The following is a 25,973-nucleotide window of genomic DNA, read 5'->3' as shown; positions in this document are numbered from 1 at the left end:
AAGATAAGCTTTGAACACAGTCAATGCAGCGGAATCATTCCCAGAAATAATAAGATCATCAACAAAAACTAAGACATTAATCTGAACATTGCCTTTAGTATATGTGAAAATAGAATAATCAGAGTAAGATTGAATAAAACTTACTAGTAGAAAAATACAAATAGGCAACCCCCTAATGGCACCGGTTCAGGCCAAACTAGTGGCAAAAACCGGCCTAAAATTGGGCGGGTTTTTTAACAAAGAGAAATGGCACCGGTTCAGCTCAAACCGGTGCCAAAAATAAAAATGGCACCGGTTTGAACCGGTGCCTTTACGAACCAGTTCATTTAAATATTAAAAAAAAAACCGCCCTTATAACTACCCCCCAACGCTAATTTTCTCAGTCGTTTCTCTCTCCTCTCCTCTTTCTCTCTCCTCCTCCTCCTCTTTCTCTTTCCTCTCCTCCTCTTTCGCCGATCTCCTTCATTCATTATCTTTCTGGATCTCCTCCTTTCTATCATCACTCGAAAACCACCAATAATTCGAAGACAACAACATGCAACGCTGATTTGGAGGTTTTTCAATCGATTTCTTGGTTTTTTTTTACCATTTCAATCGAATTCTGGGTTTTTCCATTTCAATTTTTTTTTAATTTCAATTATTTCAATTTTGAATGTTTATTCCGATTTCTGGTTTTTTGTAATTCGAATTCAATAGTTTTTTATTCTTTTTTGATTTTTTTTAATTTCGATTTCTGGGTTTCTTTTTTCGATTTTGTTTTTTTTTTCTATTTCTGGGTTTTTTTTCCGATTTCTTTTTTTATTGTGTTTTTTCGATTTTGATTTTGTTTTTCGATTTCTGGGTTAATTTTTTGTTAAAATAATTGATTATTTTGGGTTAATGCATGCGGTTTTGGGGTTTTTATTTTCGTGATTTTTAGGTTTTTTTTCCTGGGTTTTTTTTCCATTTCAATTCTCTTCTATTTAGTTTTTTTTTCGATTTTCATTTTTGTTTTTGGATCTCTGGGTTTATTTTATTTTCGATTTCATTTTTGTTTATTGATCTCTGGGTTTATTTATTTTTTTTCAGATTTCCATTTTTTTTTTCGATTTTAATTTTTTTGTTTTCTGGGTTTTTTCGAATACTGGGTTTTCTTCGATTTCTAATTGTTTTCTGGGTTTATTCGAATTTTTTTTATTTATTTTCTGGGGTTTTTTTAATCAAATTTAATTTTATTTATTTTCTGGGTTTTGTTTCTTTTTGTGATTTTCGATTTTGGTTTTTATTTTATTCGATTTTTTTTTCTGGGTTTTTTTTATATTTTTATTTGTCGATTTTCTTTTTAACTGATGTTCTGTTTTTTTTTCTTTTCAACTGATTTTCTTTTTTATTTTTTTTTCAAGATTTTTTTTTTAAAAAAATTCGCAGCTTAATTAAATCATTTTAATCAATTTATTTTGATTGTTTTAATTGGTGCAGGTATTTAGATCTTAAATCGAAGAATCAAGATGCAAGTATATTGATTTAGATGTTGTATGGTTTTTTTTTTTTTTTTGTAAAGTTGTAAATTTTTATTTTGATTCATATGTTGTAATTTTTTTTATTTTGATTTATATGTTGTAATTTTTTATTGATCTATACTGTAAATTTTTTTGATTATATATATATATATTGAAAAGATTTGATTACATTGATTGTGATGTTCGATTTATATTTTGTATTCTCATTTAATTTTAGTTTATTTAATTTTTAAGAAAAAAAAATTATTTTTTGGCACTTTGAATTAAATTTTTTTGGTGTTTTTTGGCACCGGTGCCAAAAGCATTGAATTAAATTTTTTGGTGTCTTTTGGCACCGGTTAACCGGTGCCAATTCCGAGTTTTGGCACCGGTTTGAACCGGTGCCTTTTTAAACCACTTTTTGGCACCCCCTCCCACATTGGCACCGGTTCAAACCGGTGCCTTAGGCCGGGTTTGAACCGGTGCCAATTTTATTTTTCACGTAGTGACTGTACCCTTTCAGTGCCGTAGTGAGTTTACCAAACCAGCATCTCAGATTTTGTTTCAACTCATACAAAGACTTTCTCAAACGACACACCAAGCTCGAATCCGAGCTCTCAAAACATGGAGGTAATTTCATGTACACCTCCTCTTCTAGATCACCATGTAGGAAAGCATTATGAACATCCATCTGCTGAATCTCCCAGTTTTTAGAAATTGCTATAGCAAGAAAAGCGCGAACAATAGTCATTTTTGCAACCGGAGCAAAAGTCTCACCATAATCAATGCCCTCTTGTTGATGATTACCAAAGACGACCAGACGAGACTTGAGACGCTCAATATCACCATTAGACAGAAATTTCGTCTTGTACACCCATTGACTTCCTAGAACTTTCTTGCCGGGAGGAAGACGCTCTAATGTCCAAGTCCCATTATCTTCCAATGCCCTTATTTCCTATTTCATAGATTTCCGCCAACCTTCTGATTTCATGGCTTCTTGAAAGGATTTTGGATCCTTTCCCAAAAAACAGCTGCAAGAAATTTGCGATAATTCACATAAAACATGTCACAATTTATATGGTGTGCCAAAGGATAAAGCGTACCTGAAGGAGTGTTGGATGACGGAGAGGACGAAGACGGACTATTAGCAAAAACAGAGTGAGTCACATACGATGTAAAATATTGGGAAATTTTTGTCGAAATCCACGACCCATTTGAATGTCATTAGAACCAACTTCAATAGAAGCCTCATTTGATGCTAGCCCATTAGTATCTTGATCAGAATTAGTAATAATGGGCTGTTGAAGCTCTTGCACGTCAGTGGGCTGCTCACGTGAAGGCCCAGCGAGCGCTTGATTACCATCGGGCAAGTCAGCAGCTTTGGAGCGCTGCTCTGTTGAAAGCCCAGCGTGCGATGGTCCAATTTGTGGATCCGCTGGTTCTGGGCTATCCACGAATTGGGATTGTTGCTCACCCAAAATGCTACCAACCTCATTTTCTTCTTCCAAACGTAATTCAGCGAAATCCTCATGAATTATTGGAGCATCAAACTCATTATGAGAAATATTCACAGCTTCTGGACTCTCAAATAGAAAAACCTCTTCCACAAATTTCACATACCTCGAGACAAAAAATTCTTTTGTAGTCAAATCAAATAACCTCCACCCCTTTTTACCAAACGGATATCCCACAAATACACACTTTCTACTACGACTAGCAAACTTGTCTCCCTTAGTTTTCTGATTATGAGTAAAGCATAAACATCCAAAAGTACGAAGTGCATCAAATAAGGGAGGTTTATTGAACAAAATTTCAAATGGAGTTTTATTTTGTAACAAGGGAGTGGGTGTACGATTAATTAGGTGAGCGGCGGCAAGAACACATTCCCCCCAAAAATAAATAGGCAAATTAGCTTGAAACCTCAAAGCTCTCCCAACTTCAAGAATGTATTTGTGTTTTCTCTCAACCCTCCCATTTTGCTGTGGAGTCCCCACACAAGAGGTTTGGAAAATAATACCGATAGCACTAAAATAATCATGCAAGCAATTAAATTTCGTACCATTATCACTTTGCACAACTTTGATATTTTGAGAAAATTGTCTATCAACCATTGCAACAAATGCTAAAAACATTCTAAACACCTCAGCTTTATCAACCAACAAGTAAATCCAAACATCTCGGGAATAATCATCAACGATAGTAAAAAAATAACGAGCTCCACACGATGAGACATGTCGATACGGACCCCACAAATCACAATGTATTTTCTCAAAAATCCTAGAAGCTCTACCATCACTTTAAGGAAATTTATCTCTAGGATGTTTAGCACGCATACATACCTCACATCCTTTAGCAAGATTATGTTTATTTCCACTGACATGAGGAAGTAACTTAACCACTTTTTCAGAGGGATGACCCATTCGACGATGTCACAACTCCAAGGTCGACCTTGCTTCACCCACATCAACATGATTCACCGAATCTGAATTGCTAAAATTATATAGTCCGTCTCTCCTAGCTAAATAATTCTCCAAGGTCTTCCCTTTAGAATGTTAAATAATGTTCTTTATGTTTTTAAAAAAAAAAATGATGTTCTTTATCTTCATGTTCTTTGATTGTCAATATAATGAACTTTTATTTGTGACATAATGTTAATTCGGGTCGGGCCGAGCCTTAACATAATATCTTGCGCCAAAACCCGGAAAATATAGCGGGCTTTTCGGGCTCTTTTCGGGTCGGGTTTGGATTTTTAACTAAAAATGCATTTTTAGGCTTGCCCAAACCCGTCTTATTTTTGAGCCGGGCTGAAGTTGACCACCTCTAATTATCATGTTCTTTATTAATATTACGGATGTTCTTTAGATATATATAAAGAACATAAAGTTTGGTGTTTTTTTTTACAAAATAGCTATATGTTCTTTACAAAACAACTATATGTTCATTACAATACAACTATATGTGATGTTCTTTATAAAATAGCTAGATGTTCTTTATAAAATAACTGTATGTTCTTTAGTTGACAACTAAATATTCATTGCGTTCTTTTTAAAAAGAAAACGGATGCACGGAGCATTGTGCATCCGCCTCCATGAAGAAAATTTCATATTTTGTCTCTCTCATATTATTTCTAGTGGTTCTTGTTTATATTTCTCTCTTACTTTTTTAAATTTTTTATTTCTAACTATATCCATTCATATATTATTTTATTCTTTTGCCTAAAACTATGTGCTCAATGGTATGGGGCACTTAAAAAAAACGAAGAGAGTATTAATCAAACCAAAATTGAATTTTTAGCTAGAGATCAAATCTAAAAATTATACAATAAAAAACAATAATAAATCAAATTATACAATAAAAAAAGGCAAATTAAAAGAAATTCAAGGAAAACAATTAACGCAAACTTGCTGAAATATTTAGAGAGGCATAACAATATTTAGAGCTTTAAGGGCTCGCAAACTCCAACACCAGGTGGAAGCTCAAGCTCTTGGGTGTTAACACCAGCAGCCAGAGGCAGCGTACGAGTATCGACGCAGCTCATTCCGTCGCAACATTTATACTGACCGTAAGGCTCACATAGATGATTAATTCTTCGACACTCATCAGTTGATGGTGGTTGTTCGCCTAAAGGTAAACATGAACCAACACCAGCAGGAAGGATTGGATCTCCCAAAATGCAATTTAATCCTTTTGCAACATGCGTAATCACCGTAAGCTAAGCACAGTTCAGTTTCGTTCCTACACATGGGCGACGGCCTTGGTGGTGGTGGCTGCTCATAGTATCTGGCGGACTTGTAATTTGCTGCCAAGGTTGGAACTGGAAGTACTGAAAACATGAAATCAAACCTTATATATTTACTTGTATAAATATATGTTATTCAGACTCTTCATTTCACCTTAAATAATATTTGTTTCAGGCCCTCTCGGACATTTATGGGTAGGACACTTTACTACTTTAGACACTTCATTTTAGTTCAAAATCATGAAAAAAATTCACAAAATAGTCAAGTTAAATTATGAAATTAATTCACGGAGTTATTTTTTCATCCAATTTAAGGTTACCTCATGCAGTAGTGTAAAAGTAAGGATTATACAAGAAAAACACGCATAAAATGCAAGATTATATGGTATAATTTCCCTTTATACTTTCTAACAAATTAAACCACTTTGACCATCGATTAATATATTCAATAATTAATTAAAAATTTTAAAATTAATTATACTTTGAAATATATAATGAAACCAATCCAACAATATATTACATATAAATATTTAACTTTTATATATGTAAAAAATGTTGTTAAAATTAATATAAAAATGTCATAACAATGCATCTATTATGAAATGAAAGTGGTTTTCTCTTGAAAATTTTAAGGTCCAGGCGGCTATACCTTGCTTGGTACAGCTAAAGATTGCAAAAAAGAACATGTAACTATTTTGTAAAGAGCATACAATTATTTTGTAAAGAACCTATAGTTGTTTTGTAATGAATATCCAATTTTATATATTTTTATCATATCTAAAGAACATTTGTAATATTAATAAAGAACATGATAATATTATGTATAAACACTATCTATATATAACCACCCTAATTTGAAGTCAAAATTCAATAAACATTTCACATTAAGCAATGAACATTATGTCGCAAATAAAGTACATTACACTGACTATCAAAGAACATAAACATATGTTATTTTCATTTATTTTTTGGTGCAAATATGTTCTTTTCACTCTATGTATATGTTCATTACATTTTGATAGTATGTTATTTTCACTCTAGGTATATGTTCATTACATGTTAATAATATGTTCTTTTCACTATAACTATATGTTCATTACTTTTATATATCATGTTCTTTCCTACAAAACGACTGTAAGTTGCACCGCAGACACCTGTAGGAACCAGCTATTGTTGGTTCTCTCTCCATCCATATTTGCATTGTTTTTTACATTTGGAATTTTTATGTGATAGAAAAATGGTCAAATCGTAAAAACAAAAATTAAAGGAATAGCTAGAGGGAGTAATTTATTTGTATTCATGTGATGAATTAAAAGTACACGAAAATAATAACATTTAAAACATCAGACTCATAGAGAATAGAGAGGTAAACTAAGCTAAGGAGCAAGAACAGTTTATGTATTCGATCAAAAACTTGAGACACCAAGTTCTCAAGAGTATATGATGAGTATATAAGGTAAAATGGTGATACGTACCTGATATAGTATGTATGCAAGCCATTAACATACTCTACTCATCCTTAAAACACATCCAAATGGCTAGTGTATACATAAAATGCTCTGTTATGGCTATGATGTTCGCGATTCTTTTGCTTACTACATCAGGTTTTTCCTCTCTAAAACCATCAGTTTAGTTCATGAAATACATAGTAATGTATTCAAGTGTTATTTCATATATATATCTGCATATAGCTCCTATTACATTATTCATTTTTTTAATATATAATCTAAATAATGACTTGTTATGATTCATGCTTTGCTTTCAGTTCCAACATCAGAAGGTATAAGGCCGTCGTCTTCAGTTCCATCATGTCAAGCTAAAGGCCAACTATGTCCTGGAGGAGGTCCATACACTTGCTGTGAAGGACTAAGTTGCATCACTTCTTATGATCTAGCCGGTGTTGCAGTAGGCGGTTTAGGTTCCTGTCTCTAAGATATATCAAGCAACTCTGCTACTACCATTTTACCTGCACTTTTTTCATTAATTGTATTACAACCTCGATCTCTTTGATGTTTATCATTTAAGTTTTAAGAAAAGTTTCCATTTTAAGTTATGTGTATTGTACGATTAATTGGACTAGTTTGAGTTGATCAACCTCGGTCTAATGAGTGTTATACTCTGCCTCAAGGGTTTCCTCTTAAACAATCCAATTCAAAGTTGATTGAAAAATCTTCAATATTATTTATTATTACTCTATACATATCTTCATCTGTCACGTACTGCAGAAATACCAGTTGTGCATTGGTTAAAAGTTTTTTTTTTTTTTTTTTTTGAAGAACATTGGTTAAATGATTTGCATAAGATTAAAAGATTAAGACTGCGGAAAGAGTGATGGATATCTAAATCCAATAAGGCGTGCCAAAACAAATTCTAATTAGTTTTGTTTATGATCTTGCATCAGCAACTGTCTATGTCAGTAAAACAGAAGCCAAAATTGATCAAAACTGTAGAAATCTTTCATGACTGTGCTGGTAAAAGACGCGATAATAAAGAAAATAAATGACCAAGACTGGATATATGTATATATTAGAGAATTGATCATAATGATTTTGGTATGCTCAATTGTATAACTCGAAACTTGACCATATAATTTGGTGTCAGAACACCAGCATAGCAAAATGAAAGCCAGTCTCTTATTTAAAAGAAGAATAAATCCACAGTATTTTTCATGATACTTAATTGTAGAATGACTCTGATCTGCATTCTGATCACTCAAAGTATGCACAACACAAAAGGAGTCTAAAGTATGCAATGAGCTTAATGAAAACAATGAGACTAGAATTAAAACCTGATTCAGACGGAATCAATTCCATTGATGTGAATTTCATCAAGGAGAACTTCAGGCACATGTGAAATATGAGAGTAATCTTCGCCTGTATATTTTGCACATCTTTTACTGAGATGGGGGCAGTTCTTAATCAGTAGCTTCTGCAAGCAATTCAGCTGACTGAATCCCTCGGGTATAGCTACTAAATTTATGCAACTGTATATTTGAATTCTTCTAAGGGAGGTGAAAATCTGCAACCAATTTGGAAGCATTGTTAAACTTATACAGCTATAAATCCAGAGATATTGAAGAGAGTTTGCAGCAGATTGGATTCCATCAGGCAAATGTTTTAGCTTTGTAACCCCGGTAATTTCCAAGGTTCGAAGGCTTTGAAGCCCACACAGGTTGCTTCCTTTCTCCAAATCGATCTCTTGACAATTACGGATGACTAATGTCTCGAGGGAAACAAGGTGTTTCATGCTATCCGGAAGACAAGTCAATCTAGGACAGTTTACAATGTGAAGTTCTAGCAGGGATGTATGGAATTGAATAGACGATCCATTCCATAGTGATGTTAGCCTTTTACATGAATACAATTCTAGTCTCCCCAAAGTACTTAAGTCACATAATTTGGTGCTAGTTAAACTCTCTTGGTTTGTAGTCACAGACAAGTACCTTAGGCTTACCAACTGATCGATATTCCTAGGTAGCTCTTGTAACATCTCACAACCAGGAAGAAACAAAGACTGTAGATTCAATAACTTGCATATTGAACTTGGAAGAAATTTGATGACAGGATTATATGACAGGTCAAGATATCTGAGATGCTTCAGGTTCCCAATTGACCTCGGCAACTCCTCAAACTACTCTGGTGAAAATCTAATACACGCAAGTGTGTAAAGTTGTGTATAATACCTTCAATAAATGACCTGCTAATATAACCCATTGCATAGCTAAATCTGAATGTTCGAGCCTTTTTTGCTCTGAGTAGCTCTTTCGGAACACCCTTGTCTGACAAGACTTCACCTCCATCATATCCCCATACTATATGTCTGCATATCTCTGAAGCATTAAGCTGATTGCTAGTTACAACAGCTATTTCTTGGCCAACAATATCAGTTGCCAAATCATGGAATAGATCATGCATTCTAAATTCACTTACAGTTTCAGTAAACACAATAAATGCATCCTGAAGAAGAGATCTTGACAACAGTTCTTCACAGTACTTGTATCCGACTGATTCCAACTCTTCGTCGTTGAATCCCCCTTGCAGAAGGCCAAGTGCACTCCACAAACATGATACTATTGGTGGATTAAGCTTCTTATCCTTCACAAACAAAGAACAATAAGCAAAACACGCTTTCAAATGAGATGGGAGTTTGTTATAGCTCACTTTCAGAGCTTGTTTGATGTCATTGTGTTGTGGATGTAGGTTCACAAGGTTATTTTTATCAGCAATCCGCCTCCATTCTTTTTCATCTCTCTCACTACGTAACAAACTCGCAAGTACCTTGACAGCTAGAGGAACCCCACCACACTTGACAGCAATGTTCTTCCCAATTCTAACAAGATTAGGATATCTTTCCTCTTCACCACTCTTAAATGCCAAATGCTTGAATATGGACCAACAAACATCATTAGAAAGACTATCTAAACAGTATGGCTCAACATTTCCAACTACAGATGCTACCATTTCACTTCGCGTAGTGACCAAAATCACACTCCCCTTTCCCCCTATAGCTAACAAATTTTAGTCTCGCCATACTTTGATGTCCTCAATCCACACATCATCAAGCACAAGAAAATATTTTCGACTATCTAATATCTCAGAAAGCCTTTCATGTAACTGTCTTATGCTGAGGTTGGCTGTGTTTTCATTACTAACAGAACTCAGTATTTCTTCTATTGTCTTTTGCAGATCAAAATTTTCTGAGACACAAGCCCACAACTTAACATCAAAGTTCTTAGTCACCCACTCATCATTGAAAACAAGCTTAGCCAACGCCGTTTTCCCAATCCCTCCCAATCCAACTATGGGAAGCACAACCACCCTACTAGCATCTCCTACACAACTACTCGCTAAACGTCTAACAATTTCACATTTAGCTTCATCCCTACCAATGATTTCTGTTTTCTTCACATAAGCAAATGCATCTAAGGGATTCCTCTCAATACCGTGTGTTTTGACAATATAATGGTCATCCAATCCAAGATCCCTTCTATTAGCAGCTATGTCATCAAAACTATGTAAAAGGTCCCTAATCTTTTGACTCCAACAAAAATGACTCAAAACAGGATTTGAAGATGAAAGATAGTACCTGACTTGCTGAAGAGCATGACCTTTGTTAACTCTACGCCGCAATAAATCAGTCCCAACTTCATCCAAGAGATCATCAATATCATAAACAACAGTTTTCAGATCTTTCAGCCAGATTCTGATGGCTTCACTGTCATACTGTTTTTTCTCTGCATCATGCAGGACTGCACGAATAGCAATCACCTTGTTCTCGATCTTCTTCAGATCGTTTCGAACACGTTGTGCTGCTAAAATCCCTTCAGTAGCATAACTGCAGGTAAGATCACCTGCAAAAGAAGCAATGTGTCCTAGAATTGTTTTTGTGACAGCCCAGAGAAGTGCTTCTGACATTTTAATGATTACAGAAGATTAAGTTAGAAGCCGAGGATTCAGGGATTTTTTAGAAGAAGCTAAGGATGTTACAGAGGTCTGAATATGATTTCATCGGGATTCATGGATCTTGACACTATGCTTCTTTATCTCAAAGAACAGCAATAGTCAATGTTCTTCAAAGTCAACAAAAGTTGCTTACATTTTGCTTTTTTTTTCCACTCTTTGCTCTAATTTGGATTCGGGGATCAGTTCTGGATGATTAGGTTCTACTCCCCTCTCAATTGTTGTTGCAGAGGATTGAACACGCGGTCCTCCAATCATCATTGCATCAAGAGTCAATTAGTGACTAATCCAAATATTATTTAAATTAATTGATTGGTTTGAAACAAATCCACTACAGTTTTTATTAAGATTTATGTGGGATAATTACTTGAGTAAGCATTCTGCAATTTTGGTTTTTAGTTGTTGGTATAATATCTCGAAAAACCTTCATGATATCTATCTATATATACTAAAATAACAACCGTTGATGTCATCATTGCCTACGTGTCACTTTTTTATTTAATTTTTTCCATCCAAAATGCAAGGATGATGTCATATTTTTTTCCTTTTAAAGCTACCCTATTTAATATAGTTTTGAACATATATTCCATTTTGGGTTTTCTACACATATTATGTTATTAAGTTATTAAGAGTTGTTAACAATAGTTAATAATATAATTTAATTTAAATTTCTTAATTAAATATGAAAATTATGCACTTTCGGGAATTGTATATTCATATTTAATTAGAAATTAGTTAAAAAAATGAGGAAGTTATTTTGTTTCATTACGTGTTAAAAGTCTATAATTCAATTCTTATTTTAAAACCGTGAGTCGTACGGAGTTAATCTAGTGAACCAAGTAGTCCACATTTGCATCAAATACAAATTGATGTCAAGTAACTTATTTTGGATTGTAGTACTTAAAATGGGTTGGGCCACAATGACACAAAGCCATATATTTCTACCGACGAAATTTCAGAAATTTGTAGTGCCTTATAAACCAAAAATGAAATCAACGGCATTGGTACCAGTCGTCAAGTCTACTAGACTACCAGCCAACCACAGTTGACCGTATCACCTGTTTGAATGTTTAATTTATGTGGGAATAATAAAACCAATAAGATTAAGGAAAAATGGAAATTAAAAATCCAACTTTTGCACTTTTTCCTCCTAAAAATCCAACCTTTATTTTATTCCTCAAAAATCCAACCTTTATACCCTCCCTTCATCTAAAGGTCCATTACCTGTTGATGACCGGTTTTTATAAGTTAGATGCCACGTGTCATCTATTAATAGGTTAATTATTTTTTTAATTATTAAAAAACAAAAATATTAAAAAATAAAAAATATCATATTTTTCGGCCACCATCCTCACCACCTCCATTAAATCCGGCCACCATTCCTCACCACCTCCCTTTCTGACCATCCTCCCCTTACCCTCCCTTTCCAGCCACAACCCAGCTCGCACCACCACCCAACTCCGTTTCCACCCTCCATTTCAGCAGTCCCGCAAACCGCAACCACCGACTCCAAACCGCCCAGCCACCAACTCCAAATTAAACCACTATAGTTCCTTGCTCAGCCCAAATAATCGCACACACAACGTAGCCCACAATACCATACAACCACCATCACCACCATTCACCTTAAACCTTCAGCTGCAGCTCAATTAGTCAAAGCCAAGGTTCGTTTTGATGTCAATAAAGTAAATGGAATTTGATCCTAATTCTTTAGTACAACTTTTTAAAATTTTAATCAAGTAAACTAGTTGATTATCCATTAATGGACTTTTAATGAATTAAACATGCTTACAATCGACTTTAATTAGAAGAAACATCATTGTAATTTGTAATCCTTTCTTGTTGAGTAAATATTTAGTTGTTTTGTTTGAACAAATTTTTACAAGCTGAAGGAAAGGAGTCCCAGCTAAAAACAGTTTCAATGCTTCATGTCATGCATAATAAGACCAATTTGGTATACTGAGTAAAAATATTGGTAACAGTGTCCAAGATTTTGCATATGTTACGCCATCAACAAAACTGTTCAATTTTAAGACTGGTAGATCAACCTATAAAATACGGAGTATAAGAAACCAAGAAGAAAATATATGTGAGAATCAAGGTCGGCTCAGGGGTTGAAGGCTCTCCTTCTACTCCTATGAGAGGGGCATAGAAAAATTAAAAAGAGGAAAAAAAAAATGTATGTAATGTAGGGCAAAGGAAGTTCTGCCACTTTTTTCTCACGCATTTATTTTAAATATGTATTTTCTAATATCAGGAAGAAAGAAAAAAAATTGCTAAATATAGACATCAGATGAGATCCAACCTTTTCATTTTCCAACTAATTTGCTTATGAAAATCTCAAACAACTGTATTCATTCTATTATCTAACCAACACCTTGAAAAGCCGTTAAAAACAGGTAAGAGTAAAATAATTACCTTGAGAAAATTTAGGCCTTTGATTTTCCAATTCTGCAAATTTGCAAAAAATCAGGGCAGTGGTTTTTCCAGAATCCATTTTTGTATGGGTTTGCAAAGTTGGGACAAACTTGGGGAAGGGGCGGAACGAGGGAAGAGAGGAGGAAGAAACCAGTAGAACAACAAAATTACTGGAATAAAACTTCTCTCTTCCCTGAGAAAACCGGAAATTTAACCTTTCGATCCTTCATTTCCCTTCCCTTCCCTTCCCCCTCTAAGGATCTGTGGGGGTTCACCGCCACCTCCCGTTGCCTATCACCAACATTGCGGTTGATGACTCGGAGAATAATTTCCATTACCATACATTGTTTGACATTGTCTAGCAATGAGTTGTTTTTCATGTTGCGGAACACTAGCCAAAAATAATGATGAGAAAGAGGTACCTGCAGAAGAGCAGCAAAATGAAACGGAGGAAACCGGTGGTGAACCTGTTGTTAAGCCATCAATCGCAAGTAAAAGAGCATCAATAATGGCATCAATAAGGGCCTCTTTAAAGGCTAGCGTCAAGGACATCCTATTAGTCAAATCCAAATTGTCATTCGCAAACATATCTTTCAAAACAGGTGATAAATGGCTTCTCTTTCATAAATTTTCTGCTGTTATGCATGATTATGCTAGGCATGAACATTTTGGGCTATGAAATTTTGGGGCATGTCTAACACAGTCACAAGCATTGTATCAGAAATCATAGTTTGTGAATGTGCTAATAAGGTCTATGAACTTTCTTTCTTTCTGTATCAGACAGCAGCAGGCACAGATACATTCAAGAAGAGATAGCTAAATACGGAAAGGGGAACATCACCGCCAAGATATTCACCTATAGGGAACTATGTGATGCAACTAACAACTTTAGATCTGAGAATTTACTCGGCGAGGGTGGCTTTGGTACGGTTCACAAGGGATACGTAGACAGCTTAAAGCAGGTAATACATTTTCTATCCCGCCCCTTCTTTGTGCATCTGTTCAGCAACGAAATGAAAATGACAAAAAATATATTCAGGTTGTCGCAGTAAAACAGCTAGATAGAAATGGATTCCAAGGGAACAAAGAGTTCCTTGTAGAAGTTTTGATGTTGAACCTTCTTCACAATCCTTACCTTGTGAATTTGGTAGGATATTGTGCTGAAGGCCCTCAAAGACTTTTAGCGTACGAGTTTATGGAAAACGGATCCCTTGAGGATCACCTTCTTGGTAATGCCAATGTCTGAACTCTGAACCATAGAATGAATGTTTAATGTTGCTGGCTTGCTGCCTTTCCCTATCCGACCGACCAAATTATTTCTTCTGTTTGTTGGCTTCCCCTTTTTTTACAGAACTAAAACCAAACAGGAAGCCGTTAACTTGGAAGACCAGAATGAAGATTGCAGCAGGCGCAGCAAAAGGTCTCGAGTACCTTCATGATATTGCCAACCCGCCAGTAATTTACAGGGACTTCAAAGCATCAAACATACTACTAGACAAAAATTTTAACCCAAAGCTCTCAGATTTCGGCCTGGCAAAGTTAGGCCCCACAGGAAACGAGACCCACGTGAGTACAAGGGTTATGGGAACATATGGCTACTGCGCCCCAGAATATGCATCAACAGGCCAACTGACAACAAAGTCTGATGTCTATAGTTTCGGGGTTGTGTTCCTTGAGATCATCTCCGGGAGGAGAGTCATCGATACTAACAGATCAAGTGAAGAGCAGAATCTAGTGCTTTGGGTAATGTTAATAATTACCATTACTTTGATATGATTTTTATTGATAAATCTCTGCTATAGATCATCTAGGGATGATGATGAGCCAGGCTAACAAGTACTGGAATCTTTATCAAATGCAATTATCATTATGTATAGCATACAACAATGTGTTGTAAATCCTCATTAGTTAATAGAAGCAGCAAAGACATCTAGCTATTCGAAAGAGGGAAACTTAGACATACCAATAGACACCCGTTGCACTAAAAAAAAAGGGATTCACACAAGGAAATAGCAAAGAGATTAACGAGATAGGAAAACAATAGCAAAAGGCTATATTCTTACGACCAATGCTACAAGTTATACATCAAAGAAATGCATCAAAATTCAAAACTAGCTTTTAATTTATTAGTAACTGACTAGGTCAAATACCACAGAGGCACAGAGTATAGTTTGAAGTTCTTGAGTAACAAGTTTTCTGCAAATTTTATTGGAATTCAAGTCTAATAACGAAAAGCTATCCAAATTAGCATATCATTTAAAATAAAAATGTATCTTCATTAAATTGCCAAAAATAGGTCCCTGCATCTATTGGTATAAAGCCTTTTATGTTATATGAACTTACAGCAAAGTTCAACTAATATTACAATTACTATCAATTTTTCAGCTACAAACTTGTTATCCAGCTAGCTGAGCGAAAATTATTCACAACCTATTTCTGTGATTGCAGGCACAGCCTTTGTTCAAAGACAAGAGTAAGTTTCACTTAATGGCCGACCCTTTACTAGAGGGTGACTATCCAATGAAGAATCTCTACCAAGCACTAGGAATTGCAGCTATGTGTTTACAAGAAGAAGCTAGCACACGCCCTTACATCAGTGACGTGGTTATTGCACTTGAATATCTATCTACAGAAAAATCTGTGAACTTGGAGGATTATGAAGAAGAAGGAGATGACGATGATGAAGCAAAAGATGGGGGAGAGAGTGACCAGCTAGGCAACGGCACAGCAAAAGAAGGAAAAAAAAGCTGACACAATGACATCTTCAGGTGCTAGATTTTTTAGGTTATGCTACAATGCCTACAAATCTACAATTGTACAGAAATTTCCTGAATGTCTTCTATCGATGTACCCACTTTCCATTTTAAGGCATCTTATTTGATGTTGCCAACTTATACTTTAGGGTCGTTTGGTTCATTAGGGAAGTGTAAATTCCCATGAAATTTCAATTTGTGGGAAATAAATTCCATCATCAAAATCATGGGAATTCAACAAATTTGTTTGGTTAAAAATGGAGGCAGTAAATTTCCATGGGAATTTCAACTTACCAAGGGGGGTAAGGTAAGTGAATTCCCATGTTTTGTGGGAAGTCAAAATTCCCATGAATTTTGATTGCCCCCATTTTAACTTTTTTGTGTCAACCAAACAAGAGGGTGAAAATGAAATTCATGTGAATTTTGACTTCCCACAAAATTTTTAGCAAACCAAACAAGGCCTTTATTCTATTCTTGGCAATCAAAATTTACCATCTTTTTTACAATAATTACACCTTTTTCACCTTCTCTTACTTAATTCACTTTTTTGTAATACCTACCCACTTTTTTTGCACTCTCTACTTTATGAGTTTATGTACATTTTTCTTACATTCACTCACCTTTCCTAGAAATAATAATCTACAGTAACTGGGTACATTAAAAGAAACTGGAGGGAGTTATATTAGCACCTGAACTGCACAGATTCTCCTAAAATAAAGTACAATTCATAAATAGCTTTAGATTTACCAGTTACCACCCAGGTATCCATGTCTGGATCATAATATAACAAAGAAACAACAGTAGAAACTAACAACCTACTTCTAAACAAGGATAAGTAAGCATCTAATGATGAGAAAAGTTGAGCTGATCAATGATGAAAACAGAATGTAATTTCAAGGACATCAGCGAATCAGTGATCAGACCGAATTCAGAAAATCAAAAGGCATTTGACATTTGAACAAGATCAAAACAAACAATTTCAGAATGACAAATGCAATACAAGAAACAATTTTTTTACGATAATATCTTATATCATTGAACTGTGAACACCATTCATGGAGTTATACAATAACCAACACAATATATGCATTTTAAAAACCAAAAATTACGAGTAAGAAGTGAAAAGATACAATAGGTGCATGTTAATGACTATATGGAAATTGCAATCAGTCACATCAATGGTTGATAAACTTGATAGTAAAATACAAGCTTTCCGGTTTAGTGGGTACCTCAAGCTCTTTTGCCAAGGTGAAATTTTGCTGGATGATGGCATCTAATCACTAAACTTCATAAAAGAATTTTGGGAAATGACCAGGTAGAATACCCACATGTTTGACTACATGCAAATTACCAACTTATTTTAGCTACTAGCTCCCAGGTTGTTGGAGATCAATGTCCCAGGCTGAAGCCAATTGCAGCATGAGTTGATCTGGAGTTGCTCCTTCCCATTCCTCAGGGAGCTCTATAGAAGAAGAAGCATCATGCAGACTAAACAAAAGGTCCCTCTTCACTTCAATAGGAATATTAAATATGTCGGGTCCATTTTCAACAACCAAATCCAGCAACTGCAGGGAAAAATCAATGTGCAATTAGCACAAGGAAATTTCATGCTGAGAAATTTGATGATATTGCTAATGCAAAAGTTCAAAATCAAAAAATAACAAATGACAGATAGCACATCACATTTTTTTTAAGAATAAGAGCACACAACATTTTCCACCAACTCTCTTTATTCATTTGTTATTGATTACTGTATAGCTAGGAAGACAGTGAATGGCAAACAGATGAGCCAGACACAGAAGTTGAAGAAATCAAAACCAAACTGCCTGAAATCAAACTAAATGATTATGCAAAAGTGACTTTCTGGCTGCACAACTGGGCATTATCTATCATACATCCGACCTAAAGACAATTAAACCCCCAACCTCAAAACCAAGTTATGCACCATTTGTAACATTGTCAGAAATAAATACTGTACTCAAGCAACACATTGGAACAACAATTACTCCTCTAAAGGCCTAAGAAACTCCACATTAAAGACCTAAGAAAACTCCACATTCAAGATTATTCCCCGCTGTTTATTAACATAGTTATCCCAACTAGATGACATACATTCCCTTTAAAAGTACAAGAAATGTGTGTCTGAGCAGACCATCAAAGTAACAACAAAACAGTGACTGCACTATTCAAGCTTCTCTCCACCCATTCATGACCTCATTCTGTTGCCACTATTCTTCTCAATCCTTAAATATCCTCATTGATTTTGAATAGTATTAGTGATAGTAGCAGTTTCTAGCACTAGGAAAGTATCACCAAATTCTAACCAAAACACTTGGAAACAGTCAGAGAAGACCACCATACTACATCTATCAACAGATATTTTTGTCCATTGGAGCAAGCAATCAATCTCGCTATCGCATCGAAAAAGCAAAAGAATTTTACGTGGAATATAGAAACAAGCAGTTCAGATTGGGCCAATATAAGAAATGGTTGAACCATACCTGTTGAACCCAAGACAAACTTAAATCATATAAGTTCTGCTCCACCACGAATGGCATGATAGCATTCATAACCTCAACTGCCACCTCATTGGAGAGTTGATCAAACACAGGACCAGATTTATCCATGAGCTTCACAAGCAAAGAATCATCCCCTGTTGATACAACCTCAGCATATGCCGTATCCATATCACCCACTTGAACAGCATCCATTGCATTGCTCCAAGAAGTCCAAACAGGATCACGTTCGGGTTCATTATTGTCACAGCCCATTGCCTCCAGTTCTCGGACAGCTACTCTTGTTGGCCTTACTGTTGTGCTGTCTTCCCCAGCACCTCTTATTGCGGCTAGCGTAGCCTCATCCTTTGAAGCCTGCCAAACACTCCTTGCTGAGGGACCTTCACCAAGTCTGACATTTCCAGTCCCTTTGTCCCAAGCTCTACGAGCACTAAACTGCTCATTCTCATGCTCGGATCTTGGAGATCTGCCATCAACAGAATTGCTGCCAGCATCTCTTCTATTACCAGGTTGACCATTTTTAGAAGCACCATATGAATGAAAGTCCCAGGGCTCCTGATGTTCAGATCTCCAAGGTCCCGCCCTAACCCTCATGCTTGGAGACACTCCTTCAGAAGCAGTAAACCGATCACCAAATGGAAGCCTCCCTCCATAGTCAAGGTAGCCATTATACCTGCCAGGACGATTGGAAGATCCATCATAACCTGACCGAAAGTTACCAACCCGCCTGCTTGATGATATGGACAAATCATGAGCCATATCTTCAACCACCCTCTCCAGACCCCGTACTCTATTCTCCAGAGTCACCATGCTGTCGTGTGATCCACCCATGAACTCCTAACATATAAATAACCTTTAGTCATAAGTTTATAACAGATCCATAACCTAGAGTAAATATGCAGATAAAAATACGCACCTGCAACATATTCATCACATGAGCCTGTTGTCTTTCTAACTGCAGCAACTGCCTCTGAATAGCCAGCCAATTTCCCTTACCATTCATGAGAGATCCATCAGTTTGTCCATCGGCTTTAGAAAAACTAAGACCCCTATCTTCAAGGCCAGATGTTCCAGGTCTCAAATCATTCCCACTTACCACATCATCCACACATTTGACTCGCATATAACCATCATTTTCTCGTTGTCTAGACGGTATGTTGGCAGGCATTTTATCTGTGCTATCCTTGTTTTCTCCTGAGTTTATCTCTACCTCTCCACCATTAGCATTTGAGGGATTAAGACATTTACGTGGAACAACAACTTCTACTGGCAAATCATCTGAACCTCCTTTTTCAAGCTTTTGAAAGAATTCTGGATTCAAAATTTTATCAGAGAATGCAGGCAACTTTTTCTTCAGTATTCCAACAGCTTTATCTGAATAGTTCCCGTTCTTTGTTTTCCCAACAGAATCAGATGATGTGGCATTATTTGACAAATCACGGGGAGAAGACTCTTCATTTCGCTGGTCAGATTTCATATGTTTCTGCTTATCATTATCTGGCAAATCATTTCCCGCGACTAAAAAATTGTCATAGAACAGATAGAAGTAATCAGCACATAAAATAGCACAATGAAAAAATGTGATCACTTTAAGACTACAATGAAAGAAATGTGATCACTTAAAGACGACAAAAAACTGTACAATGAAAAATTTTTACCTTTCCTATCGTCCGAGGCCACATCTACAGCCTTTCCTGACAGCTTCTTCCAATGCTGTAGCGCTTCTGTCATGCTCTCTCTAACTGGCTTAATCTGGTCATATAAGATAAAATAGATGGCAGTGTGTTAAAAAAAAAAAAAAAAAAAAAAAAGATTTTAAAAAATACAAAAACTTATAAAAGAGCAAAAAAAAAAATATACATAAAGGTACAAGGATAGAGTCAAATTCAGAATGCAGTGAAATCTCATTAAAGAAAACTTACATAACACTGCTACAAACACTACAAAATGAATTCAACAGCAAAACAATTGCGGTGCAGAAACAATTGCAACATTGATCCAATTAGGAGAGAGAGGAACCTAGGCTTTAGCTTGTTCATAAGCTACTCGATCTTGTCTCAGTCAAAACTCAGCTCTACAGAATTTGACTCAAGCTCTCAGCCGGATACCGTAAAAAGCTGGCATAATGTCCATTAAGGAGCAAAGCTTGACATGGAAAGCTCATGACCAGGCTCAAATATATCAATTTAGTAAAAATTTCCGTTATTTTTGTTCTTTGCTCTTCCGATTTGAGATGTTCTATTTAATTCTTTCAAGTTCTGCAGTTTTTTTCCTTTTGTGGCAAAAAATTTCCCAACTTTCTCCCCAACCTTAACGAAGGGAATATGAGTTAATTGTATGCAATACTCCTTCCGTCCCTAATTACTTGCACCATGACCATTTGCACGGGATTTTATGCAAGTGAATAAGCAGATACAAGAGGGAAAAGAGAGAGAGAGTATGGGACCCAGCTCAAGAGAAAGTAGAGAAAAAATTCCAAAAACGAGAGATTGGGCAAGTAAATTGAAACACCGCATAAAGGAAAATTGGGCAAGTAAAATAGGACAAAGGAATGAATCCTCAAAGTATTAGTGAAGAGATAGATTCATGATTACCATAGCTTAAAAGAATAGTAGTAAATTGGATTTCATGATTTAGGCTCGAACTACTTGAGCTCGTAACTATGTTACCACCCCAAGCTTTTAATCCCTTAATGTTTAACATGATTCCACCAAAAAAAAAAAATGCAACAGTTGTATTACTCATATCCTCCCTAAACACTTGATTAAGTTGGATCTAATGGAAAATCCAATCATGAGATTATAAATTATATGTAATTTAAAACATGAAACAACTTATCCAGACATTCCAAACTAGCTTGACATGACAACTAGAGAAAAATTAAAAACTCACTTCAATAGCTGCAAAAACAAAAGAAACAAAATACTTTATAGCAGTAATTTTCAACTACTGCAATGTTTCATCCTAGCAGTCAAGAAGAAAGATAGGCAACCTCTCTGAAATAGACCGCCTACAACTTACCTTTTCAAACTACACAAGCAGCAAGGATGTAACAAACTAGCAGTTAAAGTCTTGTAATAAAATCGAATTATGCAATAAAGATTCAATCTTGGGGAAGATGGGCAGCTTTTTGATTAACTTGGAAATGGAAATGGCAAAACAAGAGTAGCTTGAGGCTACCAGTCTCTATTTAGCACCTTTAGGGCACCACTCTCTAGTTCTAGAAATTACTATGATTCTGCCTAACTAGCAATTCCTACCCTCCCTTTCTTATATATACACAAGCTGACAAAAGAAGGACAAAACAAGATGCAGCAGCAGTCATGATCTCAGGGGCTGCCTCACTGATTTGGTGGTGACTGCCTAGCTGTCACATTCCTTGACAGACCTCCCCTCATTGGCTCCTCATTACTTGGCTGACCCCTCCTCCTTCGCACATAAGTAATCAAGCCACGGTCCTTAGGAGTTAGTGCACTCGTCACAAAGGACCACTTGCAGGTGTTATAGGCTTATAGCTAAGATTTTAAACTAGCTAAAAAAAAGGACCAATAAATCAATCAATTAGTAAAAAAAAAAGGTGGAAGCAACCACTATGATCCAGCAGTTACATAGCATTCAAGTGTTCCAGGTTCCAGTATGAGAGATAAAAGAAGGGAGAAAGGTTCAGGGTCAGGTGGTATCGTAAATTTGTAAGCGAAAAGCCAGATAGTCTTTGTTCACCTCATATATACATAATTTACATGAGTTAAACAGATCCCAGTGGCAAACCAATCATAAGTTCTATTTAACAACTTCCAGTAGGCAATCGTTCAATGTCATCTATTTCATAATCAATATATAACCATTCCCTGCATCTCATGCATTCACATTGAAGGCTAAATAGGGCATTCCTGTCCAAAATTAATTCTTGTTTTGGCACAAATGATCCAAAACACATTACATAAAGAAGATGATAAGTTTTTGTATTGGTCAGCAAGAACCATTACTCGTAGTACCAATTATGGATTTAGGTATGAAGCAAGGATATAATTTAACTGACACGTTACCAATATAATCATCAAACATAGTTTATGCTGATTGATACATTCCACTACCAGCTCAAAGCAAGAGTGTCAATGATTATATCAGTTAGGTGAAACAAAACACAACAAAAACCTTGTGTCGGTATTCCATTATTGTGGACACCAAAATCCAGAGTAACACAAATTAACCACTAAAAGCCACATAAACAAGGATAGTAATGCAATTTTAGTAAATGTTCAATGAAGCTACCTTGTCAAAGCGACAAGCCTCTAAAGCAGTCAAGGTTGACGATGCTCCATTTTTAACCAAGTCAGTTGAATGCAGTGCCAGTGCTATCAATGCCTCAGCAGCAGCCTTGCGGGTAGCCCAATCTGTGCTAGCGAGGCAATCATGAATGCTTTTCAGTAAAGGGTCTAAGTTTGCGGGTGTTATAGCCCCTACCTGAAAAGGAGTTTGCAACCAAAGATATTACAAATTAACAGCTTGAACAATACAAAGATTAATTAAAATTTGCTATGCGAACTAGCAAAACAGGAAACACAGGCTTGGTTCATATTCTTAATATGATATCTTTGCAACTTGCTATACAAATACAAAAATTTCTCATTTGGTTGCACCCTTTTCTTGACTCTCAATACCCCCTCTTCATCCTATTTTTAGATGATCAACTCACATGCATCCCTCCTAGATATATAAAAATCACAGCATCATCAATCTTCAAAAACCATTTAGTCCTTCCGTAACCATTCCAACCACTAGAAGTATAGAACACAAACTAACATGAATTCTTCTCTTTCCTCATCTTTTGCTCTTTCCTATCTATAACTTTTTCAATCATATCAAACCCAACAAAACTCCTAAAATCATTGCACACTAACAATTCCCACAAGATTAGCCAAATATCAAAGCATTGATCATCAATCACACAAACACAAGCTCATAACATATCAAGTACATAATCAAAACACAATAAAAATCCGAAATTCGAAGGCGAAAACCGGACCTGAGACAAGCTAGAAACAACAGGCAAGAGAGCAGACTTCGCAAAGAAATTAGGACTATTCAAGTACTTGCAAACCCTAGGACAAAGCTTCTGAAACGACGAAAGCTGCGGATTGACAGCACAATCAACCACTCTCCCCAAACACATTGCAGCTCCAACTTGAACCCCTTTATTATTCTCCCCCATTGCCTCAAACAAAGGCCTCACAAACAAAGAAACAACCCCGTTTTCAGAATTCTCCCCTTTTATATAAATCCCAGATAAATTCCCAATTGCATCTTTACAAGCTTCTCTAACCCCAGAATCTGGGTCCCTCAACCTCTTAGCAATGTGAGCAATGATCTTCACTAAGTGGGTCCCAGTTGAATCAGGGTGGGACCCACAAACGGCGGCAAGAAGGCGAATTGATTCCTTCTTAACGGAGGGTTTTGATTGGTCGGAGGAAGAAGAATCGAAGAGACAGTTTAACAGCATTGGAACGGCGTCGTTTTGAAGGGTTTGAATGAGGGTTTCAAGCTCTTCAATGGCGATCTGGTGGGTATCTCTGTCTGATAACTTGGAGATTGAATTGAGGATTCTTTGCTTCAATTCCACCATTGCTAAGTGAGAAGAGAGAGAAGCTGAAGATGGTGGTACTGTAGATTGTGCTGGTGTTGTTGTTGTGGGTTTTGTGGATTTCGAGGATTTGGGTCCTTGAGACCCCATTTTCGTTTAACTTTTTCTGGGAATTTGAAGAATGTAGATGAATTTGAGCAGGAATCAGAGCTTTAATGGCGGAAATGAGATCTAGGTAGAATGATGAAATGGAGTGAGAGTGTTTGGGTTTTTTGAATTTGTTGAATTTCTTTGAATTTTTTTGAATTTTGAACAATTTTGGGGTCACTTTAGCAAGAAGGAAGTGTGAACTACTCTGATTTGAAGGGGAAATTGAAATGTTGGATGTGTGGGTCATTTATTAGTTTCGTGACTTCTAGCTTGAGTTTCTCGCCTGAATAGTGACTATCAACTATCAAGGGACAAAATTGGCATATTTTTGGGCAAAACGTTATCCCACTAAAATTCCATGTTAGCATTATTACCATAAATTTGATACTGGATTTATTGGACTGAACTGCATTGATTGGAGCTCAAATGAGCTGATTGCAGCTAAATTGAATATTTTATGAGAGAAAGAAATTAGTGATTGAACTGATTGAAACTGAACTAAACTAAACTAAAATTAAGCGGAAAAGAACATACCCTTATTTTAACAAAACTTGTTAATACTTGATAAGAATATCTTCATTATTTTTTCCTAAAAAAAAAGAATATCTTCATTATTTTCGATTGTAAACTAAGGGTATCACTGTACTGTAACAATAGTTCAACTTATAAATGAAAGATTAATTAGGAGATTGACGGGGTTAAATCTTGTGGTCGTCACTCAATAGAGAATGAAAAGCTCATCTTCAATGGAAAAGATATAAAAGCTCATCTCTATTGGAAGAATAATGGAAGAGTGAAATACCTACCCACTAGTGTTAATTATACCCTTAATTTCTCCATTTTCTTAGAGTTTCCGTTTAGTAGCCGCCAAAAAGGTAGTGTATGAGACTACCAACTTGTTGTTTGAGTATGGGGACGAGTCGGGATGATAGGCGTGACGGGAGTTAATGAGGCGAAGGAGAGAGAATGCTTGTGAAGGAGAGAGGTAGGTCTTCTCTTTTTGGCTTTGTTCCTTCATTATAAAAGGGTTAAGAGACTTCATCTCTTTTTAGCTTCGTTCCTCCATTGTCAAAGGGATAGAGGTGGTTCTTCATCTTTTTTTGCTTCGTTCCTCCATTGTCAAAGAGAGAAGGTGGGTTTCTCTTTGGAGCATTTACATACGTTATTTGACAGAGTGATAATGACAATATAAGTCTACATCATCACCAAAGGGAAGCTATATTACTCCCTCCGTTTTCTTTTATTTGCATCAGTTTGACCGGCACATTTACCGAAATGCAACTTTGACCATTAATATCTTTAATAATTAATTAGTAAAAAATTTAACAAAATTATATTATTGAACTAGACATTATGACGAATCTAATGGTATATTATATAGTAACATTTATTTATTTTATTGAGATGAAAAATCAAGTCAACTATGATATGTGAATAGTGCAAAAAACGAAGTGATGCATTTAAAAAAAACGGAGGGAGTAATATTCTAACAATATTTGCTCACTCTACATCAGATCTGTGAGGATATAACACAGAACTTTGTTAATATAGGATATAAATGGGGGTCGACTCTAGTTTCATCCATGAAAAATGTAAATTTAGACATTCATTTTCAAGTTATCATTTGATAAACAACTATAGAGTAATATTTATCAAGTTTTTTAGTTTTCTTTTGGCGAACACTAATGTTTATCAAGATTATTAACTTGTATTTTCCCAAGTTTAATAATTACCTTTTTAAAATTAAGTTCACCTTGGATTTTTGAATCCCCAACCAAACATTCGAAAGTTCTTGGTGTTCCTAGAAATGCCTGGAATTTTCAAATGCTTGCCCGGGGATCTGAAAATCCCAACTTGCTTGGATTCCCAAGATCTCCAA

General features: G+C 35.8%; 3 protein-coding genes across 3 annotated transcripts; 1 reads left to right on the top strand and 2 right to left on the bottom strand.

Annotated features, from left to right (window-relative positions):
- Window positions 1-7,408: 7,408 nt before the first annotated feature.
- LOC110723788 (putative disease resistance RPP13-like protein 1) lies at window positions 7,409-11,228 on the bottom strand. The gene is made up of 2 exons (XM_021903160.1): window positions 10,303-11,228; window positions 7,409-8,235 (listed from the first exon to the last, which is right to left on the bottom strand). Exons 1-2 carry the CDS (start codon window positions 10,629-10,631, stop codon window positions 8,193-8,195), a joined length of 372 nt encoding a protein of 123 aa, XP_021758852.1. The 5' UTR covers window positions 10,632-11,228; the 3' UTR covers window positions 7,409-8,192.
- Window positions 11,229-12,173: 945 nt separating this feature from the next.
- On the top strand, window positions 12,174-16,539 carry LOC110723787 (probable serine/threonine-protein kinase PBL23). Its single transcript, XM_021903159.1, has 5 exons — window positions 12,174-13,696; window positions 13,875-14,056; window positions 14,134-14,323; window positions 14,446-14,837; window positions 15,543-16,539. Exons 1-5 carry the CDS (start codon window positions 13,459-13,461, stop codon window positions 15,843-15,845), a joined length of 1,305 nt encoding a protein of 434 aa, XP_021758851.1. The 5' UTR covers window positions 12,174-13,458; the 3' UTR covers window positions 15,846-16,539.
- Window positions 16,540-16,856: 317 nt separating this feature from the next.
- On the bottom strand, window positions 16,857-24,421 carry LOC110723785 (microtubule-associated protein TORTIFOLIA1-like). The gene is made up of 6 exons (XM_021903158.1): window positions 23,390-24,421; window positions 22,636-22,827; window positions 20,022-20,115; window positions 19,280-19,881; window positions 18,349-19,200; window positions 16,857-17,412 (listed from the first exon to the last, which is right to left on the bottom strand). The coding sequence occupies exons 1-6, from the start codon at window positions 24,092-24,094 to the stop codon at window positions 17,215-17,217; spliced, it is 2,643 nt and encodes an 880-aa protein (XP_021758850.1). The 5' UTR covers window positions 24,095-24,421; the 3' UTR covers window positions 16,857-17,214.
- Window positions 24,422-25,973: the final 1,552 nt, after the last annotated feature.

The sequence above is a fragment of the Chenopodium quinoa genome, unplaced genomic scaffold (genome assembly GCF_001683475.1).
Source record: "Chenopodium quinoa cultivar QQ74 unplaced genomic scaffold, ASM168347v1, whole genome shotgun sequence".
NCBI lineage: Eukaryota > Viridiplantae > Streptophyta > Magnoliopsida > Caryophyllales > Amaranthaceae > Chenopodium > Chenopodium quinoa.
This window is presented reverse-complemented; position numbering and strand designations above follow the sequence as displayed.

Bases quoted from the DNA above. Each gene is read 5' to 3' on its own strand.
- LOC110723788 (XM_021903160.1), bottom strand. From the start codon at position 10,631: ATGTCAGAAGCACTTCTCTGGGCTGTCACAAAAACAATTCTAGGACAC. The intron at 8,236-10,302 runs GTACTATCTTTC...AATTGGTTGCAG, and splicing joins CATGCTCTTCAGCAAGTCAG to ATTTTCACCTCCCTTAGAAG.
- LOC110723787 (XM_021903159.1), top strand. From the start codon at position 13,459: ATGAGTTGTTTTTCATGTTGCGGAACACTAGCCAAAAATAATGATGAG. The intron at 14,057-14,133 runs GTAATACATTTT...AAATATATTCAG, and splicing joins ACGTAGACAGCTTAAAGCAG to GTTGTCGCAGTAAAACAGCT. The intron at 14,838-15,542 runs GTAATGTTAATA...CTGTGATTGCAG, and splicing joins AGCAGAATCTAGTGCTTTGG to GCACAGCCTTTGTTCAAAGA.
- LOC110723785 (XM_021903158.1), bottom strand. From the start codon at position 24,094: ATGGGGTCTCAAGGACCCAAATCCTCGAAATCCACAAAACCCACAACA. The intron at 19,201-19,279 runs GTGCGTATTTTT...TTTATATGTTAG, and splicing joins ATGTGATGAATATGTTGCAG to GAGTTCATGGGTGGATCACA. The intron at 17,413-18,348 runs GTATGGTTCAAC...TTTTCCCTGCAG, and splicing joins GTTTGTCTTGGGTTCAACAG to TTGCTGGATTTGGTTGTTGA.